This window comes from Saimiri boliviensis, chromosome 3, assembly GCF_048565385.1.
Source record: "Saimiri boliviensis isolate mSaiBol1 chromosome 3, mSaiBol1.pri, whole genome shotgun sequence".
NCBI lineage: Eukaryota > Metazoa > Chordata > Mammalia > Primates > Cebidae > Saimiri > Saimiri boliviensis.
This window is the reverse complement of record NC_133451.1, coordinates 138,523,476-138,545,509: the sequence shown is the minus strand read 5'-3', so window position 1 is coordinate 138,545,509 and position 22,034 is coordinate 138,523,476. Positions and strand designations below refer to the sequence as shown.

The 22,034-nt window shown below is 37.9% G+C and overlaps 1 protein-coding gene across 10 annotated transcripts in view; it reads right to left on the bottom strand.

Annotated features, from left to right (window-relative positions):
- The window catches only part of SH3D19 (SH3 domain containing 19), a 217,007-nt gene that overhangs the window by 115,674 nt on the left and 79,299 nt on the right, over window positions 1–22,034 (bottom strand). For 4 of the 10 annotated variants that reach the window (XM_074396829.1, XM_010338609.2, XM_074396830.1 and 1 more), the window contains exon 2: window positions 3,437–3,476. In XM_074396829.1, the coding sequence (XP_074252930.1) occupies window positions 3,437–3,476 (40 nt within the window). Of the gene's footprint in view, window positions 1–3,436; window positions 3,477–3,557; window positions 4,322–5,140; window positions 6,344–22,034 lie in introns of those variants that run through there. The other 6 variants (XM_074396832.1, XM_010338607.3, XM_074396834.1 and 3 more) reach the window with 4 other exon arrangements.

Sequence of the window (22,034 nt, the reverse complement as noted above, 5' to 3'; positions counted from 1 at the left end):
AGATTTAGTTGCAAACATAAAACTTTATCACCCTTAATACTTTGGCATATGTCTCCTAAGAATCACATTCTCCTGCATAATACCATTTCTATTCTATACCTAAAAGGGTAATATTTAATAAAATATCATTTAAAATTAAATTTATGTTTAAATTCTCCCCTCCCCAACTTTTTTAAAGTTGGGATTTTTCAGTCCTAGATTTTTTTTTTTTAAATTCACATATTAGATTTGGTTGTCAATATCTCTTTGGTCTCTCTCTCGTGTGTACGCAGTAGCATGATCTTGGCTCACTGCAACCTCCACCTCCCAAGTTCAAGCAATTCTCCTGCCTTGGTCTCATAAGGAGCTCGGATTACAGGCATGTACCACCATGCCCAGTTAATTTTTAGTAGAGATAGGGTTGGCCATCATGTTGGCCAGGCTGGTCTCAAACTCCTGACATGAAATGATTCACCTGCCTTGGCCTCCCAAGTGCTGGGATTACAGGCGTGAGCCACTGTGCCCAGCCTCTTTGGTCTCTTGTAATCTGGAATATTCTCCCAGTCTCTCTCTCTCTCTCTCTCTCTTTTTTTTTTTTTGCTGGGACTACTACATAAGTGTACTGCTTATCTCACGAGTGATAATATACATCTTGATCACTTGATTCAGATGGTGATCACTAGGTCTCTCCATTGAAAAGGTAAATTTTCCCCCTTTGCAATTAAAAACTGATCTAGGGGGTGATACTTTAACAACTTTTCCTAACAACTTCTTTTTTTCTTTTTTGAGACGGAGTCTCACTCTGTCACCCAGGCTGGAGGGCAGTGGTGTAATCTCGGCTCACTGCAGCCTCTGCCTCCCAGGTTCAAGTGAGTCTCCTGCCTCAGCTTCCTGAGTAGCTGGGACTACAGGCATGTGCCCACCATGCCCGGCTAATTTTTTGTATTTTTAGTAGAGATGGGGTTTCATTGTGTTAGCCAGGATGGTCTTGATCTCTTGACCTTGTGATCTGCCTGCCTCGGGCTCCTAAAGTGCTGGGATTATAGGCGTGAGCCACCGTGCCCAACCTTCCCCACTTTTTACAGAAGTTTTAGCTGCCACTGATGGTCTTTGCCTGCATCAACTATTACTTTGAGAATTACAGAATGATGATTTTCTAAATTCTGTCATTTCTTCTACATGGGATCCATTATCATCATTTTTTTGGATATTCAAATTGCCCCAAAATTTGGCCACTGAAAATCCCTTGAAGCTACCAACTGTCTTTTCAACATGACCCCATTAGTTGAGCACTTCCTAGCTTTCTATCACAATGAGAAGTCCAGGATCATCTTGCATTTTCCCCTAACCCAGATCCAGAATCCACTATTCCTCCAGTGGCCAGGGTTCCTTTTAGTAGGGAACAGCATTTATCAGGAAGAATTCTGCTAGTTTCCTCCATGTACCAGCCTTTGGGTGTCTGAAGCCAGTTATCATTTCCATCCCATGCACTGCCCCAAACTTCCACATCTAGGCTAAGTTTTCCCAATTCCTCACACCAGTCTTCCTATGATTTAGCTTTGACTTTTCTCTTCTTTTTCATCTTCTCTGTCCCAACTCAGCTGCTATATTCCAGACCAGTGCCCTCCACCAACCTGACTACGCATCAGAATCACTGGGGGACTTGTTTAATATACACAAATTTTGAGGATTCATTCCAGAATTATTAAATAGAATCTCTGGGGTGGGGCACGGGATTCTGTTTTTCATTTTTTTAAATGTGATATCTATATAACCAATCCACTGCATACTTCAATTTTTCAAGGTCTTGTGGACCCTGAATTGACGTCTATAGATACCACTTTTAGACTGAGTATTAAACTTCTTTCATGGTAGTCAAATCAGTACAGACTCTTTTCGGAGGAAGTAGACGTAGTGACATAGGATTTTTGATTCATGGTGAACTTATGAAGAACTAAATCCTTCAGACTTTTTCAAACATATTTGTAAGTCACATCCTTATCTTTTTATGTTCCACTGGTGTTTCATTCTAAGGATTTGGATTTGTGGCTATTAAAATTCATATTGCTCAGTTCAGTCCAATCTTCAGAATGTCAAAGGTCTTAGGGATCCTGGTTTTATCAAGCTAAGTATTTTTTACCCTTCTAACTTTTTATCACCCACAGTTAAGCACGCTGTCAAAGTCCTTTCTCTTACATTGCCTTACTTTTATTTTTAACAGATAAGACAGTGTACTGCTATGTTGCCCAGGCTAGTCTTGAACTCCTGGGCTCACATGATCCTCCTGCCTCAGCCTCCCAAGTAGCTGGGATTACAGGTGTGAACCACCATGCCTGGCTGCTATTCTTTTCAAGTATCTAAAACAAAACAATCTTACAAACTGTTTAATGATTATGGTGGTAGATACATAATTGTACATGCCTGTTAAAACTAATAAGATTATACACAAAAAGAATTAATTTTAATATATGTAAATGTACCTGGAAAAAAAATCAGTCAGTATTTTAAATACCCAGCTATATTCTTCTCTCAGATTAGGTCTCACTAACATTTTGATTGACTATTTTTGCAAAATGCATCGCTATTTTAAGTAATTAAGTTTGTATAGATTGGGTACATTAACAATTTAATGAGTACATTACTTTAACAATTCCCATAACATAAAATATTTTAAAAGGTGGTAGAATGTGGAAAAAGAAATTAATATTAGAAAAATTATAATCTTTCATAGTAGTGGGTTAAAAATATTAAATACAGTCTGTCAGTCCTGCCTACGAGAAGTCAGACAATTTTCCACCTTTAAGTTTGACAAGGATTTTTTAATGTACTCAGTGTTGGAGAAATTCTAGTGAAATATCCTCAGTGTGGTTGGGAGCTTAAGGGATACAACCTTCCTGGCCACTTGAAATACATAACAAGAACATAAAATAATCCATTTGAATATATGCATACACATATAATCTAAAAGTCTAGAAAGAAATGTACCAAAATTTAAGCAATAGCCAGCTGTCTCTGGCTGATGGACGGAAGTCTGGGTTTTGTTTTGTTCTGCATTTTTCATGCTTTGTATTTTTAAAATATCTTTTAAATTTCTACAGTGAACCAATATTCGTTATATGATTAGGAAAACAGCAATACACACTTAAAAAATACTGGTTAAAGGGAGGGGAGGAAAATAAGTCACAAAAATAAAGAAATGAGAGTAAAATTATTGTTATAAAGATATATCTGTCACTTATAGGAATTCTCAAAATAAAACATGTTTTCCAGGTAGTCAATAGTTTTATAAGAAATTTTTATTCAGAGAATGAGTAAGATTTCCCTTATGAAGCTTCTCTGAATGCCACAGAAGATTTCAATAGTCAGTAACTCTAAAGAGGACACTTACATTGCATCCAAACAACATTTTTCAAATAAAAAGCGTTATACAGAATTATTGGATAGTGTAAATTCATACCTTGAAGAACGATGTTCTGGTTTATTTCGTTCGTTGCGATCTGTGGAGAAAGAAGATGGTTACATGTCAAAATGTTCTTTCAAAGCTCTGGAAAGAAGTTTTTAAATATCAGCTGCTATACCATGAGATTTCACAAAGGACTGTTCAAAGGTAGTTGTGTCTTCCTAAGTATAAGGCCCTTCGTCACCTTTCAGAGGATTTGTCTGACAGACGTAGAAAAGACTCAATGAAGAACAAGCATAAAACCTTTTTCTGGTTAAAGTCATCTACTCGGATAATGTATCCTTATATGTATTATTTCATTTTAAATGATCTTTCCTGTGCTAAACACTTTGCTAAAACTAGAAGAGATTTAGCTAAGGAAAGAAAGCAAGGAAACTGCAGAGCCACAGATTACTCAGCTCAAAAAAATCATTCCATGAATCATGGTTGGCAGCAGCTTCTAAGAGGATGGGGAGGGGGCATAAATGAGCAGTCAGTTACAACATCTGCAAATACTAAGACCAGTACAGCTTCACCCTTAACTATCTATCACCCAGAACATTTCAGAAGTTGGATGTTTCTCCAGTAATTAGATACAATGTACTCTCTATGTAAAATTTTTGATCATCACGACTGGGAAGAAGGGAGCTCTCATGGGTAGAAAGCAGGAATGTTGCTAAAGGTCCTACAATGCATAGGGCAGCCCCTTTTATCAAAAGAATTAACTCATCCAAAATTTCAGTAGTGCAGAGGTGGAGAAACCCTGCTACAGGGTAAGAAATAAGAACACAGATGCTTGAACTTTTCAAAAGTGCTTCTCCAGACTGCTGTAAAAGGCTATTAATCAACCTTGAGACTATCATATACAAGAGAAACCACCACAAAATCCACAAGTTGTGTTTTTTGAATCTGAGTAACAATTTTCCCCCACTATATGCTTAAGAATTAAAAATGCAGTAAAAGGCTTCAGTGTTATGCGAAAATAAACAATATAAAGCAATATACAAACTACAACATATCCTAAGCAATGATTTTAAGAAAAAATCCTACAGAATATTATCAAAATACAGTTTTTTATAGTATCTTCTGAATTAATGCTAACAAGATAGAATTTAATGGCAAAGTAAAGATTAGACAGGAATTCTTTTAGTTTTTCCTTAATTTTATTGCTAGTGGAAGAATAAGGATTATGAACCATACTCTAAAACTTATAGAAAGACATGTGGAAGAAAAGGAATAGGATTTATACAGTTAAATGTATGTAACAATTCTTTCTGAATGAGTTCATAATAAAAAAGCAATGTTTTTCAAAGCCAAAGAGTTAGTACTCATGAAAACACTGTTCTCTGAAAGACTAATAAGTAGAGGGATTCACAATAAAGCATGTCTGCTTAGATGTAATGCCCTCCAAATATACAATGTTAGCATGTTTCTGGTTCCAATTTCTCTACACTGTGACTCAGTATTACTGCAGCTTTTAGAACTTTTCTGTTTTAACTTGGTTTTACCCCTCCCTTAAATGAAAATATGTTTTCATTTGATGAGTATTACGATTTTAAAATCATAGTAATACAGGGCACATTTAAATCATTTTTCTTAATTGTTCTTCTCCAGTTTTTAGCCTGCTAGCTTCGCTACAAAAGTGAAATCAAATGTCTAAAAATAAAGTCAGAAACTGAATACAGATGAGTTATCCTCATATAACAAAGTAACAACTCTTACCTGTGGCTAAAGTCAAGCTAAAACTCTGTCCAGAACATCATTTGGTGTAGCTGTGATCCTAGTTTCATAGTTTATTTAGTCTGTAATAGCAAATTTCCCCACTAATCTTCCTAGTGGTACAACACACAAGAGGAAGGGAGAAACAGAGTCACGATGCATGTAAACAAGACTCAGTATCCACGGGCTTCCCTCCAGGGCCTGTTCTGATTGGCAGATGTGCTATGACCAGTCTGCACAGCTGGAATGTGGCCACTCAGGAAGCAAATGGCTCACAGCTCTCTTCATTCTTGGTTAAAACAGGAAATTCTGCAGTCATTTTTATACTTTCTGCTCTAAGAAAATATGAATCCCTTCTCATAGCACTTCTCTATTGAACCAGTAATTAAAATTCAAGAAAATACTTGATTATCTGCTGGAGGAAATTTTAAACATTTCTCCCCAAGTTCACTATTAGTGTTATCTGTGTTACATTCCTGTGTAAATATGGATATACAGTACTTATAAAATGCTACTCCTAAGAACTCATACAGTTGATAATTTGAGGGTAAGGGCAAATTATCCCTCACCTCTTGACAATGAAAAACAAATTAAAACACATGTTCTTGATCTTTTCCCTCAAAGCATACAAATTTTTGGATTTCCAATTTTGACACATAGCCATCTTTTAGCTTAAATACATATAAATATGTGGGGTGTGTGTTGTATATCTGTGTGTCTTATATACTTATGCTTTTTCATATACTTACATTTTAAATAAAGTAATTTTCATGATAGTCAAGATTATTGTACAATTGTCAAGAAATATATTAGTGGAAACGATAAGTTCTTGGCAAAATAATAAGTGGTTATTATTTTGGTCCAAAAACCAAGACTGAACAAAACAAATCACTGAGGGTGGATTCAGAATCTGCTTTTTTTGCCAGCAAAACAGTTGGATAAAATCCCCTTAAGAATGAGAACAGGCTGGGCGCGGTGGCTCAAGCCTGTAATCCCAGCACTTTGGAGGCCGAGGCGGGTGGATCACGAGGTCAAGAGATCGAGACCATCCTGGTCAACATGGTGAAACCCTGTCTCTACTAAAAATACAAAACAATTAGCTGGGCATGGTGGCGCGTGCCTGTAATCCCAGCTACTCAGGAGGCTAAGGCAGGAGAATTGCCTGAACCCAGGAGGCGGAGGTTGCGGTGAGCTGAGATCGCGCCATTGCACTCCAGCCTGGGTAACAAGAGTGAAACTCTGTCTCAAAAAAAAAAAAAAAAAAAAAAAAAAAAAAAGAATGAGAACAGATCTATAGCAAACATGGAAATTTAATCTTGGCTATATATAGTGCTTTAAGTGTATAGATTTTATTTCAAATCAAATACTCTTCACCACATTCTTCTAATTTTTTCTTTTCTTCTTTTTTTTTGAGACAAGGTTTTGCTCTGTACTCCAGGCTGGAATGTGGTGGTTCAATCACAGCTCGCTGCAGCCTTGAGCTCCTGGGCTCAAGTGATCCTCCCACCTCAGTCTTCCAAGTAGTTGAAGTAGTTAGGATTACAGGCACATGCCACCATGTCCAGCTAATTAAAATTTTTGTTGTTGTTGTTGAGACACGGTCTCCCTATTTTGCCCAGGCTGGTCTCAAACTTCTGGACTCAAGGGATCCTCCTGCCTTGGCCTTCCAAAGTGTTGGGATTGCAGGTGTGAGCTACCGTGCTCAGCCTTCCAATTTTTTTTTTTAGTTTCTAATTTTCAAATAATTGGGGGAGGATATTTCTAAAGGTTTTCTGAACTTCTGCATATTTAGAAATCATATGAATTACTTTCTAGCCCAAAGTCTCACCATTTCTATAAAAAAAGTTATTAAAAATAAAATGCCTTAACTCTAAAATTTGCCAAATGCTGCACATTTGCTGTGGATAATATACTTATTCCAGGTTCCCACCCAGCAGAGCATGATGGTTTAGGTCACTCAGAGACCAGCAGTACATTCTCAGTGTGATGGTAAGCATGGCTGGGTAACCACGTAATGGTTTTGTAGGTATGTGTATCTTTCTCTCACACACAAACCCCTACCTCTTGCATTCCTTGTCCCTCTCATCCATGCCTCATGGTTAATAAAGCTAACTAAGCAATAGAAGAGTACTCTGTAAGTAGAACAAAGACAGAAAAAGAGGCAGAGGCTGTATGCGGTGGCTTACGCCTGTAACCCCAGCACTTTGGGAGGTCAAGGTGGGAGGGTCACCCGAGGTCAGGAGTTTGAGACCAGCCTGGCCAACATGGCAAAACCCCAGCTCTACCAAAAATACAAAACGTTAGCTGGGTAGGGTGGTGCACGCCTGTAATCCTAGCTACTCAGGGGGCTGAGGTGGGAGGATCACTTGAGCCCAGGAGACAAAGGTTACAGTGAGCTGAAATTGTGCCATTGCATTCCAGCCTGGGTGACAGAGTGAGACTCTGTCTCAAAACAAAAACAAAAACAAAAACAAAACAAGGCAGAGCTGGCACAAAGACTGTTGGTTGTGTGTGTATAAATGCTGTAGGGGAGATGTGATGTGAAGGATGCAATGGGGGGACCCATGGTATGTCAAGGGGACTGAAGAACACTTACGGGAGGGCTAGGATACTATCATGGGTCAAGGACTCTATGTAAGAACTCCAGATTATCCACATTTTCCTTTCATGTCAACTTGGTTCTACATAATCTAGACACACGATTCCAATGTTTATGTATTTCGGTGTTATACCACTTATGTAGAAATGGGTCCCTGTTCTGGCAGGGACAGATTTTGGGTCTGGTTATCCAGATCCTACTGATGTGGAGCCATTCAGGGTGATTCTAACTCTAATAACACTTTGAAATTGAGATGACAAAAATGCAAATGTCATCTTTGCTTTGATTAAAACTAAGAAGAATAGCCAACTTGGAACTTATTAGAATCTGTTGTTAAGACATTCAGGCTTTGATGATTTAACTTTGATCACTTAACTGGAGAGAAAAATCAAACCCCATTGGGTAGGGACTTACTTTACTAACTCAAGTTGGAAATGAAAGGCCTGAAATCATTCTTTGAAATTAGGGGGAAGGCTCAGTCTACATGAATGAATTTATACAGATATACTCACAATGGAGTAAAAAGTGGTTTAAAGTGAGTCTATCTTATATGTCATATTGGCATACCAAAATTCTTTAGCAGGAGCATTACCGATGAAGACATTCTGTAGCATACTCCCAAGCATTACTGTTAAGTTCCAGCTTGGGAGTATATATAGCATATATTATTTTTAAAATATGGATGAACCCTACATAAACCCTTTGTGCCATTAACTAAAGGTTCCTTGGGGCTGAAAAGAAAATATTTGTAGTAGCAATGTCATTACATCTTTACTTATGACAAGCAGAATAAATAAAACAACAAACTCATCCATTATAAGACATAAGATACACAGTGTGCATAAATCTTACTCTGGTGTATTCTTTAAAAGATTGCAAAACTGATTCCAAACAAGTAGAATGTGGATGGTATTTTACTTATCAGAATTTCAAATACTTTTCTAAAAACTTTAGATGGTTCTTATATTTGGGCAGAGAAAACTGCAAATATATGTATTTGCAATCTTTTTCAAATGTATATATACATATATACTTTAAATATATGTGTGTGTGTGTGTGTGTATATATATATATATATATATATATAGTTTAAATATATATACTTGAAAAGAAGGCAGTGCTCATTCTACAAAGTTACTGACATCAACTAATACCAATCCACCTCCACTTCCTGTTTGATGGCCTTGTTTCAGTGTGTCTCAAAGCTATTTTTATTTACATCTGAGATTCCCACAGTGATGGTCTATTGTTCTTTAAATGATAGGTTTTCAATAAATATATGCTGAACTAACACACTGTTGACCTTAAATAAGAAAGTTCCTACTGTCCTGTTTAAAAAAGCCAAGAAATTAAAGAGGGTCTCTGTTAGTTACCACCACAGAGGAGAAATAAGACGTATTACAGAGAAGTTTACATAGCTGCTGCTGCCCATGCTTCTGCGGGTAAGTGAGAAAGTGTGGTCTACAGCACTATCAATACTGACACCTTTCATTAATTAAAGTGCCAAAATTCATTAAAATGCAGTACTTTAAACACACAGGAAGGGAAGAATTGGAGATGGAAAGGAAGTTTTTTCAATAAAGAATTTATGCTTTGGCTGGGTGTGGTGGCTCATTCCTTAATCCCAGCACTTTTGAAGGCTGTGGTGGGTGGATCACTTGAGGTCAGGAGTTCAAGACAGGGTGGCCAACATGATGAAACCCTATCTCTACTAAAAATACAAAAATTAGCTGGATATGGTGGTGCACACTGGTAATCCCAGGTACTCGGGAGGCTGAGGCAGAAGAACTGCTTGAACCTGGGAGGGTTGCAGTAAGCCAAGATTGTGCCACTGCACTGCAGCCTGGGGGATGAAGCAAGACTCTGTCTCAAAAAAAAAAAAAAGAATTCATGTCTCAACAAAGTAACAGACTGTCTCTGGAATGTTTTTTCCTTACCATGCCCTCTGTTTTTACCCTCATTTTAGGTTCTTATCAGCAATTGCTTGGACTCTCATGTCCTGACTGGATTTTCTCGTCCCAGTTTCTTCCCCTCCAACCCAATCATATTGCTGGCCAAATAAATCTAGGCCTCAGAAAAATTATAAATCACTTAGATCTTGAGAGGATTAAATGAGATAATGCCAGAGACATTCTAGCACCCTGCCTGTTCACTTAAGCACACCATAAATGTCAGCTGCCATCATGTTGTTAAAAGGCCAGCTATTAACTAGTTGTAGCAAATGATACTGCACTGTAGTGACTGTACAAGTTATTTAACCTCCCTAAGCCTCAGTTTTCTCATCTACAAAATAGGGGAAAATACTATCCTTATGGAGCTTTCATAAGAATAAGTGAATTAAAGAGTATGAAAGGTTTAGCTCAATATCTAGACCATCAATTCTATGACTCTAATTCTGTTACTACTGCTCTTATAATATCTTTAATGCATGGCTCAAGAAGCACCTTCTCCATAAAGCTGTCTGTGATTCCTCTTTCTCTTCAGCATCCTTGTATTCATTTCTTATTGCCACTGTACTAAATTACCACACATTTAGCCACTTAAGACAACAAAAATGTATTATCTTAGAGCTCTAGAGGCCTGAAGTAAAAATGAATCTCACTAGACCCATTAATGCAGGGATCCCCAGCCCCTCGGCCATGGACCAGTACAAGTCCTTGGCCTGTCAGGAACTGGGTCGCATGGCAGGAAGCGGTGAGAATTACTGCCTGAGCTATGCCTCCTGTCAGATCAGCATTAGCATTAGATTCTCATAGGAGCGTGAACCCTATTGTGAACTGTACATGTGAGGGATCTAGATTTTGTGCTCATTGTGAGAATCTAATGTCTGATGATCTGTCACTGTCTCCCATCACCCCAAGATGGGACGATCTAATTGCAAGAAAACAAGCTCAGGGCTCCCACTGATTCTACATTATGGTGAGTGGTATAATTATTTCATTACATATTACAATGTAATAATAACAGAAATAAAGTACACAATAAATGTAATGCACTTGAATCATCCCGAAACCAGCCCCCTGCACCTGGTCCATGGAAAAACTGTCTTCCATGAGACTAGCCCCTGGTGCCAAAAAGGTTGAGTACCACTGCATTAAGGTGTTTGCTGGCTACGTTCCCTTTGGATGCTCTAGGAGAGAATCCATTTTCTTGCCTTTCGCAGCTTCCTGAAGTCACCTGCATTCCTTGGCTTGTTGTCCTTTCCTCCAGTAGTATAGCATTTACAAATCTTTTTCTGACTCTGGTTTCTTCATCTACCTCCCACTTCTACTACAAAGGACTCTTTTGATGACACTGGGTCCACCAGGATAATCCAGAATAATCTCCCTATGTCAAATTGATTCCCAACCTTAACACTTCTTTGCCATGGAAATGTGACATATTTGCAGGTTCCAGGGATTACGATGTGGACATCTTTGTGGGGAGGGGGATAGCATCATTCTGCCTAATGCACCCCATCTGAACTCTCAGACTATCCATCTATACCACTTACTTCACAGTAAGTACATGATAGGGTACATTGCTATTTGGTTTTGGGCATGTGTCTGTCCCCTTAATCTAAGCAGGGTCCGATGTAGGCAGGGTCTCTGTCTTAGACTCTGCTTCACAGTCAGCCCTCTGCAAACGTTTGTTTGTAATGGTACTATCCAATGCCTTCCCATTTCCTTTTCTGCCCTGTATCCTTTATGCTGTAGTTGGTTGATGGATATATCTAATATTGCTAAAAAATAATGTGTCTTAAGAATTCCCATAGGTTTTTTGACTTTTTATAAATACAATAGTGATTTTAGTGTCATCTTTCTCCTAAAACAATTCACATTCGGTCTATTCTTCTGCGCAACATAGCCCTCGCCAAAACAAACCACACATGGAAAAACTAAGGCACATTTGAACTGGAAAAGAAACCAGCTATTTGGTGACAGGCTGCTAATTCTTTTTAATAGTTCTTCTTCGAAATGGCTCAAATGAATCATTTTGATTGTCGAATTCAACTGACTATTGAATTAGGCTTTTTATTATTTGGGGTTCTTATGTTAGTCATTTCAGAGATGAAAAAATCAAAGCTACCATCTGTATTGCTCCTTTTCACCCCAGGGTGAATTTGGTAGAGACTTTAGGAAAATGAACATTTAATCAGTGTCAGTCAGGTCCTGGGAAGTAAGGCAGGGAGGGGAGCAGCAAGGGAAGCTGGCTTAGATACAGGGGGTCATCAAACATTCCTGCTGCTCCCTCCTCAAGCTCCCTAATGATTCTCTTGCCTTAGTAGTTACTTTCATACCTCTTTTTGTTACACAATATCTTTCAGCAAACAAAATTTGTGATTTAAGGAGGGATAAAAAGAACTTTTAGTTAAATATAAATCGCTATTCCCTGACTGTCAAATTCGAAATATTAGGCCATTCCTAAGGGTTTTTCCTTCTTTTTTTGGTTTTATTTTCTTTCCAAGCATTTTTTGTCTGTCTGTTTGTTTTCTGAGACAGGGGCTCACTCTGTCACTCTGTCACTCAGGCTGGAGTGCAGTGGTAAAATCTTGGCTCACTGCAGCCTTGATCTCCTGGGCTCAAGTGATCCTCCCACCTCAGTCTCCCAAATGGCTGAGATTACAGGCATGAGCCACCATACCCAGCCTCCAACTTTTATTTTAGGTTCAGGGGTACATACACAGGTTTGTTACATGTGTCAGAGGGGTTTGGTGTAGAGATTATTTTGAGCACAATATCCAACAGGTTGTTTTTCCATCCTCCCCCTCCTCCCACCCTCCACCCTCAAGTAGGCCCTAGTGTCCATTGTTCCTTTTTTATGTCCATCTGTATTCAATGTTTACCTCTCACTTTTAAGTGAGAACACGTGGTATTTGGTTTTCTGTGGGTTTTTATTAAGGGCCATACATTTTACCTGGAATAAGGCATGCTATAAGAAAGGCAATCTGAGAAAGTGACCTAATAACAAATTGCTTTCAGTGTTCCCCAAATTACAATAACTTCTCAAAAATCCTGCAATTAAAAAACTTTAACTTTGTTTAACACATTCCCCTAAGTAATCTGAGGATAAAACACTTCTTTCTTTTTTTTTTAATTGTACTTTAGATTCTGGGTACATGTGCAGCTCATGGAAGATTGATACATAGGTAAATTCATGGTAAGGTGGTTTGCTGCCTCCATTCCCCTATCACCTATACCTGAAATTTCTCCCCATGTTATCCTTCCCCACCCTCCCTCCCACTATCCCTCTCCTAGCCCATTTATTACAGGCCAGGTGTGGTGGCTCGTGTCTATAATCCCAGCACTTTGGGAAGTCGAGGGAGGTGAATCATATGAGGCCAGGAGTTCAAGACTCAGTCTGGCCAACATGGTGAAACCCCGTCTGTGCTAAAAATACAAAAATTAGCCAGGTGTGGTAGTATACACCTGGGAGGCCAAGGCATGAGAATTGCTTGAACCTGGGAGGCAGAGGTTGCAGGGAGGTGGAGGTTGCAGTGAGCCAAGATCGTGCCACTGCACTTTAGCCTAGGTAAAAGAGCAAGATTCTGTCTAAAATAAAAATTCTTACAAAATCAGATTTGGATCAGACTTGGTATCTGGTACCCAAGCATAGACAATATTATCTCATTATCACCATCCACTCCCCCAGGAAACCAAGGTCCCTTTTACAGAGCTTAGTCTTAGTCATCTCCATGTCCAACACCAGGCCTGACCCACAGCTACCACTTCTCAAATGAACTGAACTCCAGCTGCTATAGGGCCAGGCACAGGACCGAAGTACCAAAGGGAGAGGGAAGCAATGATACATCAGTCCCCACTCCAGCACTTACCACATTTCAGGTCACAAACTTTTTTATGATCTTCTAAGATTATATTAATGATATCTTTTCTTTAATTCTATCACTTACATATCTTTGACTTTGCATTGCTTAGGTTAATTTGTACAGAATCACAGGTTACACAAAGAAGGTTAGCACCAATTGCTTACTGTCTCCAGGTATCTACTACTAGGGTGTGCCTGCAGTGGAAAATCAATAAATATTTCAGTATGACAATCTACATAGATGTTAAAAGCAGGAACTCTAGGTCAGACAGGCCTTGTTTTGAGATCTTGCTTCACTACTTATTTATTTACCTGAAGGACTGCAAAGAAATAATGTCTGTAAGCTTCCGTGTCCACATCCGTAAAAGGGGGAATAGTAGTAGTACCCATCAACAAATTGAATGAGGATTAAATGAATAAAGGTATATAAAGGGTAGTATATTTTCTATGAATAAGTGCTCAATAAACATCTACTATTATGATGATAATATCAGGAATACAGAATATTTAGAAAGTTCATAATATTGTGGGCAGAATTATCTAAAAAGTTAATTATCTTTTGTCTACTAGGAATTTCTTAATCTGTAGGATTTTTTCTTTTTTATTACTGATCAAGAGGACAGCAATATACCAATAAATAATTTCTAAATCTTCCCTATTCAATGGTTGAGTCTAATTTTCCTTCTCTTCTTTCCCTTCCCAGTCCTTCTGAACCAGAGGCTATTATGAAAATTAATAAATCTGATTTTCATTTTCCCACTGTAGCCTCTGGCAGAAGTAATAAGTAAACTCTACAAGTAAGCAGAAGAAGAGAGAAAGAGAGCTAAAAGACAGACAGGTAAACTGTACCAACCAGGGATCACCAACCCTTCCATTCCCCCTAATGTCTTCCCCTATTCCTAGTTCATCATGTGAGTTTTAGTCCTCATTGTCCTTTTTTAAGACTTAACAGAAGACTGCCCAAATGAATTTTCTGAGTAGGATGAATGAATGGCATAAAGAAAGGAACTAGATAGATTAAATGTAATTTTTAATCTATTTATTAAATTACTGGAATCTGCCACCATATTTCAGGATAGTATGGAATTCTTAGACAAGAATACAGAAAACAAAAGTAAAAATTATTATTTCAGGTGCCAAAGGACAGATAACATCTCTACACATTGGTTTTCAGCTGTTAAGCGTAAAAATAAAGATTTTATTTTCTTTAAAGGGCAAAAGTCCCATTTTTTACTGTCTTCTCTTCCATTAGTTTTGTTTGTGCCACAGAGCTCATAACATAAAGTTATACCTTTGTGCAGCTGACCCTGCAAAATGAACAAATATCAGAAACTGCTGTAACCAAGAGACTCCCTCATGGGTTCCAAAGATCAGGCTCCTCCCTCTCATACAAGAACACTCAGTTCTGCCAACCTTTTCTAGATGGATGAGTATTCCTCTGATCTGTGTCTTCAAACTGAGATTTTTAACCACAGTGGGGCAGTCTTGGTCTCTAATCTAGAGTGATTTTAAAAAAAAATCTTTTTCTTTTAATCAAGAAAAGGTAAAGCCATAGCCAGGCCTTGACCAACAACCTGACGGAGGGAATGTATTCTCTGTACAACACAACATCTGTTACAAATTCAAGCCAACCCCTGTCCTTCCTCTCTACTTCATTAACTTCCATCCATACAACACTTTCAAAATGATACAGAAATACAAACAAGGAGAATGTCCAATTGTTTCATTCTATTATTCACTGTGTAGAATGCTTCTAAATTAAGTGCTCAATTCTGACTTTTCACACTTCTAAAGATTCCCAGAATTCTTGAGTGAGAAGAGATACCTGGAGACATCTTTACTCTGAAGCCTTATTTGATCTTCCACAGGCAGAAATAACGTCCTCCACCCTGACACCTATATGTTCAGTGCTTAGCACCTATGAGCACTTACCACATTTTGACTAACATTATAATCCTCTTTATGTCTTATTGCTTTCACTATGATAAGGTCCTTTAAGACAGAGCCTTTATAGCCCTTGAAATGCCTGGTAGAGTACCTCACACAAAATAGGTACAATATAAGTCTCTGTTGTTAAATATACGGGTATGGACCCTCTCCATACCTCTGCAAGCTGGAGATTGGCTCAGCCAAAAAGCCTCTGTGCTGTTTGTTTTTGTTTCTTTTAGGGGTAGATGCTATTAATTCACAGAGAAGAAACACTGTGCTTACCAAAAGCCTTCAAAAATTTTGTATTCGGAAATAACGCATTTTGAAGTGCTACTTTCGAATTGCAGAATTACTAAAAACATAAGATTCATGTAATGAAAAGTGTACTATTTTGGGAGGGTGGGAAGCAATGCGATTATGACAAGGAAGCTACACAAGGGATTCCCTTCTGTCTAACAGGCATAGACAAAAAGTAATCTAAAAAATACGTTGACAGAATTTTAAAGAACACGAGGCAAAAACACAGACATAGAGGACATAAAAATTAAGAGCCATGAAAAATAGATTCAGGAGGTCTATATTATTCATTCTTTTACATTTCTCCTGAAATGCTAATTCAACATAAAATTAGATAATAAAGCTAACAGAAGGAGTAACATGCTCAAAGGTATGAGGGCTGAAAAGTTATAAACAGGAGAAAAGCTTCCCTGAGACTTTAGCAGATAAATGACCAGAAGGAGATTTATCTTTAGAACATGTTCTAAAATTCTCTTATGAAAAAAACTCTTGGGCCAGGCGCTGTGGCTCATACCTGTAATCCCAGTGCTTTGGGAAGCTGAGGCAGGAGGATCGCTTGGGGCTGGGAGTTTGAGACTAGCTTGGGCAACATAGGGAAATCCTATCTCTACAAAAAAAACAAACTTTTTAAAAAATTAGCTGGGCACAATGGTATGGGCCTGTAGTCCCAGCTACTTGAGAGGAGTCTGGGGTAGGAGGATTCTTTGAATCCAGGAGTTTGAGACCAGTTGGAGTAAGATGGTGAGATCTGGTCTCTACAAAAAAGAAAAATTAAAATATTAGCCAGGCACAGTGGCATGAGCCTGCAGTCCCAGCTACTTGGGAGGCCGAGGCAGGAGGACCCCTTGAGCCCAGAAATTCAAGGCTGCAGTGAGCTATGATTGCACTACTGCACTCCAGCCTGAGTGACAATGCAAGAACATGTCTCTTAAGAAAAACACAGTCAAGGGAGATTCTCTTCACTGTGTGTTTCATAAGCAGAAGAGTCTGCACATTAGGCATAATTTCTGTCATCCTCATCATTGACCAGATGTCACCAAAGCATGAGCAATATCACTGGTATATATTTAATTTTAAGAAGTTACTAAAAATATACACTTCACACCCACTAGGGATACTGTTTTCTCTTCCATTAGTTTTGTTTGTGCCACAGAGCTCATAACATAAAGTTATACCTTTGTGTAGCTGACCCCTGCAAAATGAAAAAATATCAGAAACTGCTGTAACCAAGAGACTCCTTCACTGACTTTATACAATAGGATTATAATGTGAGTCAAATACCCCTTTACACCTACTAGGATGGGTATGATGAAAAAGACAGATAATATTAATAACAAATGTTGGCCAAGATGTAGAGAAATTAGAACCCTCATACACTACTGGTGGGAATGTGAAATGTTACAGTTGCTTTCGAAAACAGTCTGGCAATTGTCAAAAGGTTAAACATGGAATTATTATATGATTCATAAATTCTACTCAGGTTTATACCCAAGAGAAATAAAAACATGTCTATACAAAATCCTGTACACAAATGTTCATAGTAGCATTATTCATAATAGCCAAAAAGTGAAAACAACTCCAAAATCCATCAACCAGTGATGGATAAAATGTGGTATAGCCATACAATGGAATGTCATTTAGCAAGAAAAAGGAATGAAGTACTGGTCCATGCCACACATGGATAGCCCTTGAAAACATTAAGTAAAAGAAGCCGGGCACAGTAGCTCACAACTGTAATCCCAGCACTTTGGGAGGCTGAGGCGGGCAGATCACGAGGTCAGGAGTTCAAGACCAGACTGGCCAACATGGTGAAATCCCGTCTTTACTAAAAAATACAAAAATTGGCTGGCCATGGTAGTGGGTGCCTCTAATCCCAGTTACTTGGGAGGCTGAGGTAGGAGAATTGCTTGAACCGGGACCCAGGAGGCAGAGGTTGCAGTGAGCCAAGATCGCACCACTGCACTCCAGCCTGGGCTAACAGAGTGAGACTCCATCTCATTAAAAAAAAAAAAAAGGCAGCCAGTTGTGGTGGCTCATGACTGTAAGCCCAACACGTTATGAGGCTGAGGTGGGAGGACTGCCTTAGCCAAGGAGTTCAAGACCAGCCTGGGTAAGGTGGTGAGACCTGATCTCTTAAAAAAAAGAAAAATTAAAAAATTAGTTAGCCGGCCATGGTGGTACATGCCTGTAGTCCCAGCTACTTGGAAGGCTGAGGCAGGAGGATTCCTTGAGCCCAGAAATTTAAGGTAGCAGTGAGCTATGATTGTGCCACTGCACTCCAGCCTGGCTTACAAAGTGAGACCCTATCTCTATAAATAAATAAATAAAATAAATGAGTCACAAGAGACCACGTTATATAATTCCATTTACATGAAATGTCTAGAATAAATAGGTCTATTTATAGAGACAGAAAGTATTACAGATTAGTGGTTGTCTAGGGTTGAAGGGCATAAGAAGTGAAGGCTAAAGCATTCAGGTTTCTTTATGGATTATGAAAATGTTCTAAAATTGATTATGGTGATGACTGCACAACTCTGTGAATACACTAAAATCCACTTACTTTATTTATTTAGTTAATTTATTTGAGATAGGGACTCATTATGTTGCCCAGGCTGGTCTTGAACTCCTAGGCTCAAGTGACCCTCCCATCTTGGGCTCCCAAAGTGTTAGGATTACAGGTGTAAGTCACCATGCCCAGCTGAACTGTACACTTTAAATGGGTGAATTCTATGGTATATGAATTATATCTAATAAAGTTGTTACCAAAAAAAGAATAATAACCCTGATTAGATGAGTGAATAGTTGAGCTGTTCATTTTAATACTTGCAGAAGTATGAAACTATATGAATTACAACTCTTAAATATATTTTCAACGGATACAATTGGCTCTGATATTAAAAATTTTTAAGTTCAGATTTCGGCCAGTGTCGGTGGCTCATGCCTGTAATCTTAGCACTTTGAGAGGCTGCAGTGTGAGGACTGCTTGAGCCCAGGAGTTTGAGACCAGCCCAGGCAACAAGTGAGACCCTGTCTCTACAAAAAATAGAAAATTTGGCAGGCATGGTGGTGCATGCCTGCAGTCTACACAACTGAGAAGGCTGAGACAGGAGAATTGCTTGAGCTTGGGGGCGGTCAAGGCTCCAGTGGAGCATACCACTGCACTCCAGCCTGGGCAACAGAATGAGACCCTGTCTCAAAAAAAAAAAGTTCATATTTTCAATTAACAACATTCTAGAAGTGAATTTCTCGTTCTTTACAAAAATGACTTATGAATTTCATATATTGGTTGATCAACAAGATCTATGCCAAACTGAGAAGTAATGGTAATAATTAAACCTATGTTTATTGACTTCCATTTTGTGGGCCATATGCATCAACTCTAATCCTCACTGTCCTACAATTAGTCCCATTTTAAAATGTGGAATCTGAAGTTCTTAGGGGATAAATAACATACCCAGAGTCACAAAACCAGGAAAGGGCAGATCTGGGACTGGAACCCCACCCAGCCTGACTGCGATCCCATAATCCAGATGGCTTTTCAGACAGCAAATTCCTTACATATCTTTAAAAACAGATAGTAAAAGAAAGTAAAAGCATCACATTTTTATTAATAAGTAGTTTTGCTTGTAAAAAGGAAAAACGGAAATGGATTGAAAAGGAGAAAATATATTTAGAAGCACAGTTTTTATATGAATTTATATAATTCTTTATACCCTTGGGAGACAGTTGATTAGGAAATTAATGGTAATATTCTAAGACATAAAGTGTTTGGTATGAGAGCTTTAATAATAAAGGGGGTATACTTAACAAGGGATATAAGATTCTAAACCTCTAAATATGATACATGGGAAATAAAAACGATAAATGATCTTTCAATAAAAACCTGTAAGAAAATCTCCCAGATATATGTAGGAAGCTGACCATAGATTTGGCATTGATGGTACAACTAAGCTATATGAATCAAGAGGGAAAAGAGAATATGCAGAAGAAATTTTCCAATAACAACTCCAGGTGAGAGATGCACTGATAATTCCATGAGGTAATTCTGTTAGAAAAATTGCAAAAAGATTTACAGGGAAGAGAACATTCCCAAACTTTTCTTCCATTTCCCTAGAAATAAATAGCACAATAAAAAAGAAAGACCTGTCCCTGGTTATCTGCCCTCAGTCTTTACGATGCTAATCAGCTTGGAGCGAATAGAGCTGCAATAAAGAATCTGTATACTTCATAAGTAATCTGCGTCAAAATATTTGTAGAAAAATCATTTAATATCTAAGTTGAGAGTACTGTTATGAGCAATAAAAAGTATAATAAACAACAAAATGAAAATTTAAGCCTGTATGCTCTAAAATAGAAAAAGAAATGTCACTTGCTTTCTATTTTTCTCTGCAAATTCCATTAAGATGTGGGAGTGAAATTGTATAAGTTGTTGGCATAGGCCCTCAAAACAAAATGAGAGTGAATAATAAGTGATGCCTGTCTCTTACAGGTCAGGATGTTGCTGACAACATGGAAGTTCTTAACTGTTTTAAACATTTATATTATGTTGACTAGTGGCAGAAATTAAGTCCCATATGGACAAGAGATTAAGCAAGATAATGGATATGAAGGTCCTTCCTAACACAAATGTCTAATTATTAGTGTTATTATTTTGAAAACTGAAATAACCCATAGATCTGTGTCATATGTTTCCAAGGCTATTTCCTAAGTCAAAGCATTACAACTGTTAGGAGAAAAGCTGGACATTCCAAAAAAAAAAAACCATTTTTCCTGAGAATTGATAAAAACTGCTATTCTTTTGATATAAGCTCAGAGAGGGCTAAGTACTGCAGTTTGAGAATTCTGCTCAACAGGAGGCAAATCATAAACAGAGATTTTCAAACTCTTGCCAGACCAAGAACTGAACAAGGAGTTAATCTCCAAATATCATACCTTCTTCAAAGAGTAAAACATTCAGTGGACCTTGAAGACTCACTGTGGAATTTCCAAAGCCTTAGGTACATTTGTTCAGGGCATTATCAGGTGTCGACTGGAAGGGAGGCTGAGTTATTTCTGTGGCTTGGTAAAACAGCTGGTTATTAGCCCCTGAATTTAATAAATAGTGAATAAAGTTTATTTGGCCCTTAAGGGTCTATAGTAAACAAGACACAAACATCTTACTGTGATATCACAGAATCTTTCCACATCTCAAACAACAACAACAAAAAATACACACACAAAAACACCCAACCCTGCTTAAGGGTTTTTTGTTTTGGTTTGGTTTGGTTTGGTTCAAAGATATCTTAGTACATGAATTTGGAGAACAAACCTTTAGATTTTAGAGAAATTGTTAAAACGTTGATAGGGCATAGAAGGAAAGCTTAACATTAAATTTAACCCAAGGAAAATAGAATCTGCAACAAAGTCAGGAAAGGAAGATTCTAATACTTGGTTCTGAGTTGTTTCTTTTTACATCTGAGGATCACAAAAGAATGATATTTTCTCAGAATTATCTTGTAAGTAAAAACAGACAATAGAGATTTCCAAAACTGAGATTTAAATGTAAATCAAAGTCTATTTTAAAGGGCCTGACCAAATCATGTTAAAGTCAGAGATCACAGTGTGTACAGTCAAGTGAAATGCACATTCTGAGAGAGGCTAAGCGCCAATGTATCTTGGGAGTATGGTAGCCTTTTAATTGTGCAAACAATTTAAAACAGTTAATCTGTACATAAAACATGTTTCCAATATTGCATTGATATGTTAACCAAGTGTCACTGAGTGTAGCTATCTCTAAAACATAGCCATTGCAAAAGTGACAGGTAAACAGATTTCTCTGTTGTAGAGAATTCAAATATATATATAAAAAATTAAGTTGCTTAGGAGCTTGATACTAACCTTTCTGAGTTAAAGTCTTTAAAAATCAGTAATATATTAATATTAATTTGTTCAAGTCTTAAATAAGTAGTTGTAACTAACTATTCAGTTCCCTGACTCATTGCCCTGTTAATTTGTGTTTTAGGGGAAAAGGTGAGGAGACACTGTTGTAGGGGAAAAAGTGAGGCAAGATTTACACACCAATGCTTAACTAAGGTGAAGGGACTTCTCCCTTAGCAGTGTGAAGCCTGTATAGAGATGGGTTCTTTCTACTTTCCAGACTTTAATGGCAACTGTGCCCAGAGCTTCTAGATATTCCTCATGCCTGTTCCCTGTAAAAGACCATAAACGTTCCTAGTTTACTGTAGCTGAAAAGTCATCTAAATTTAAATTTATTGGATGGGTTTGCAT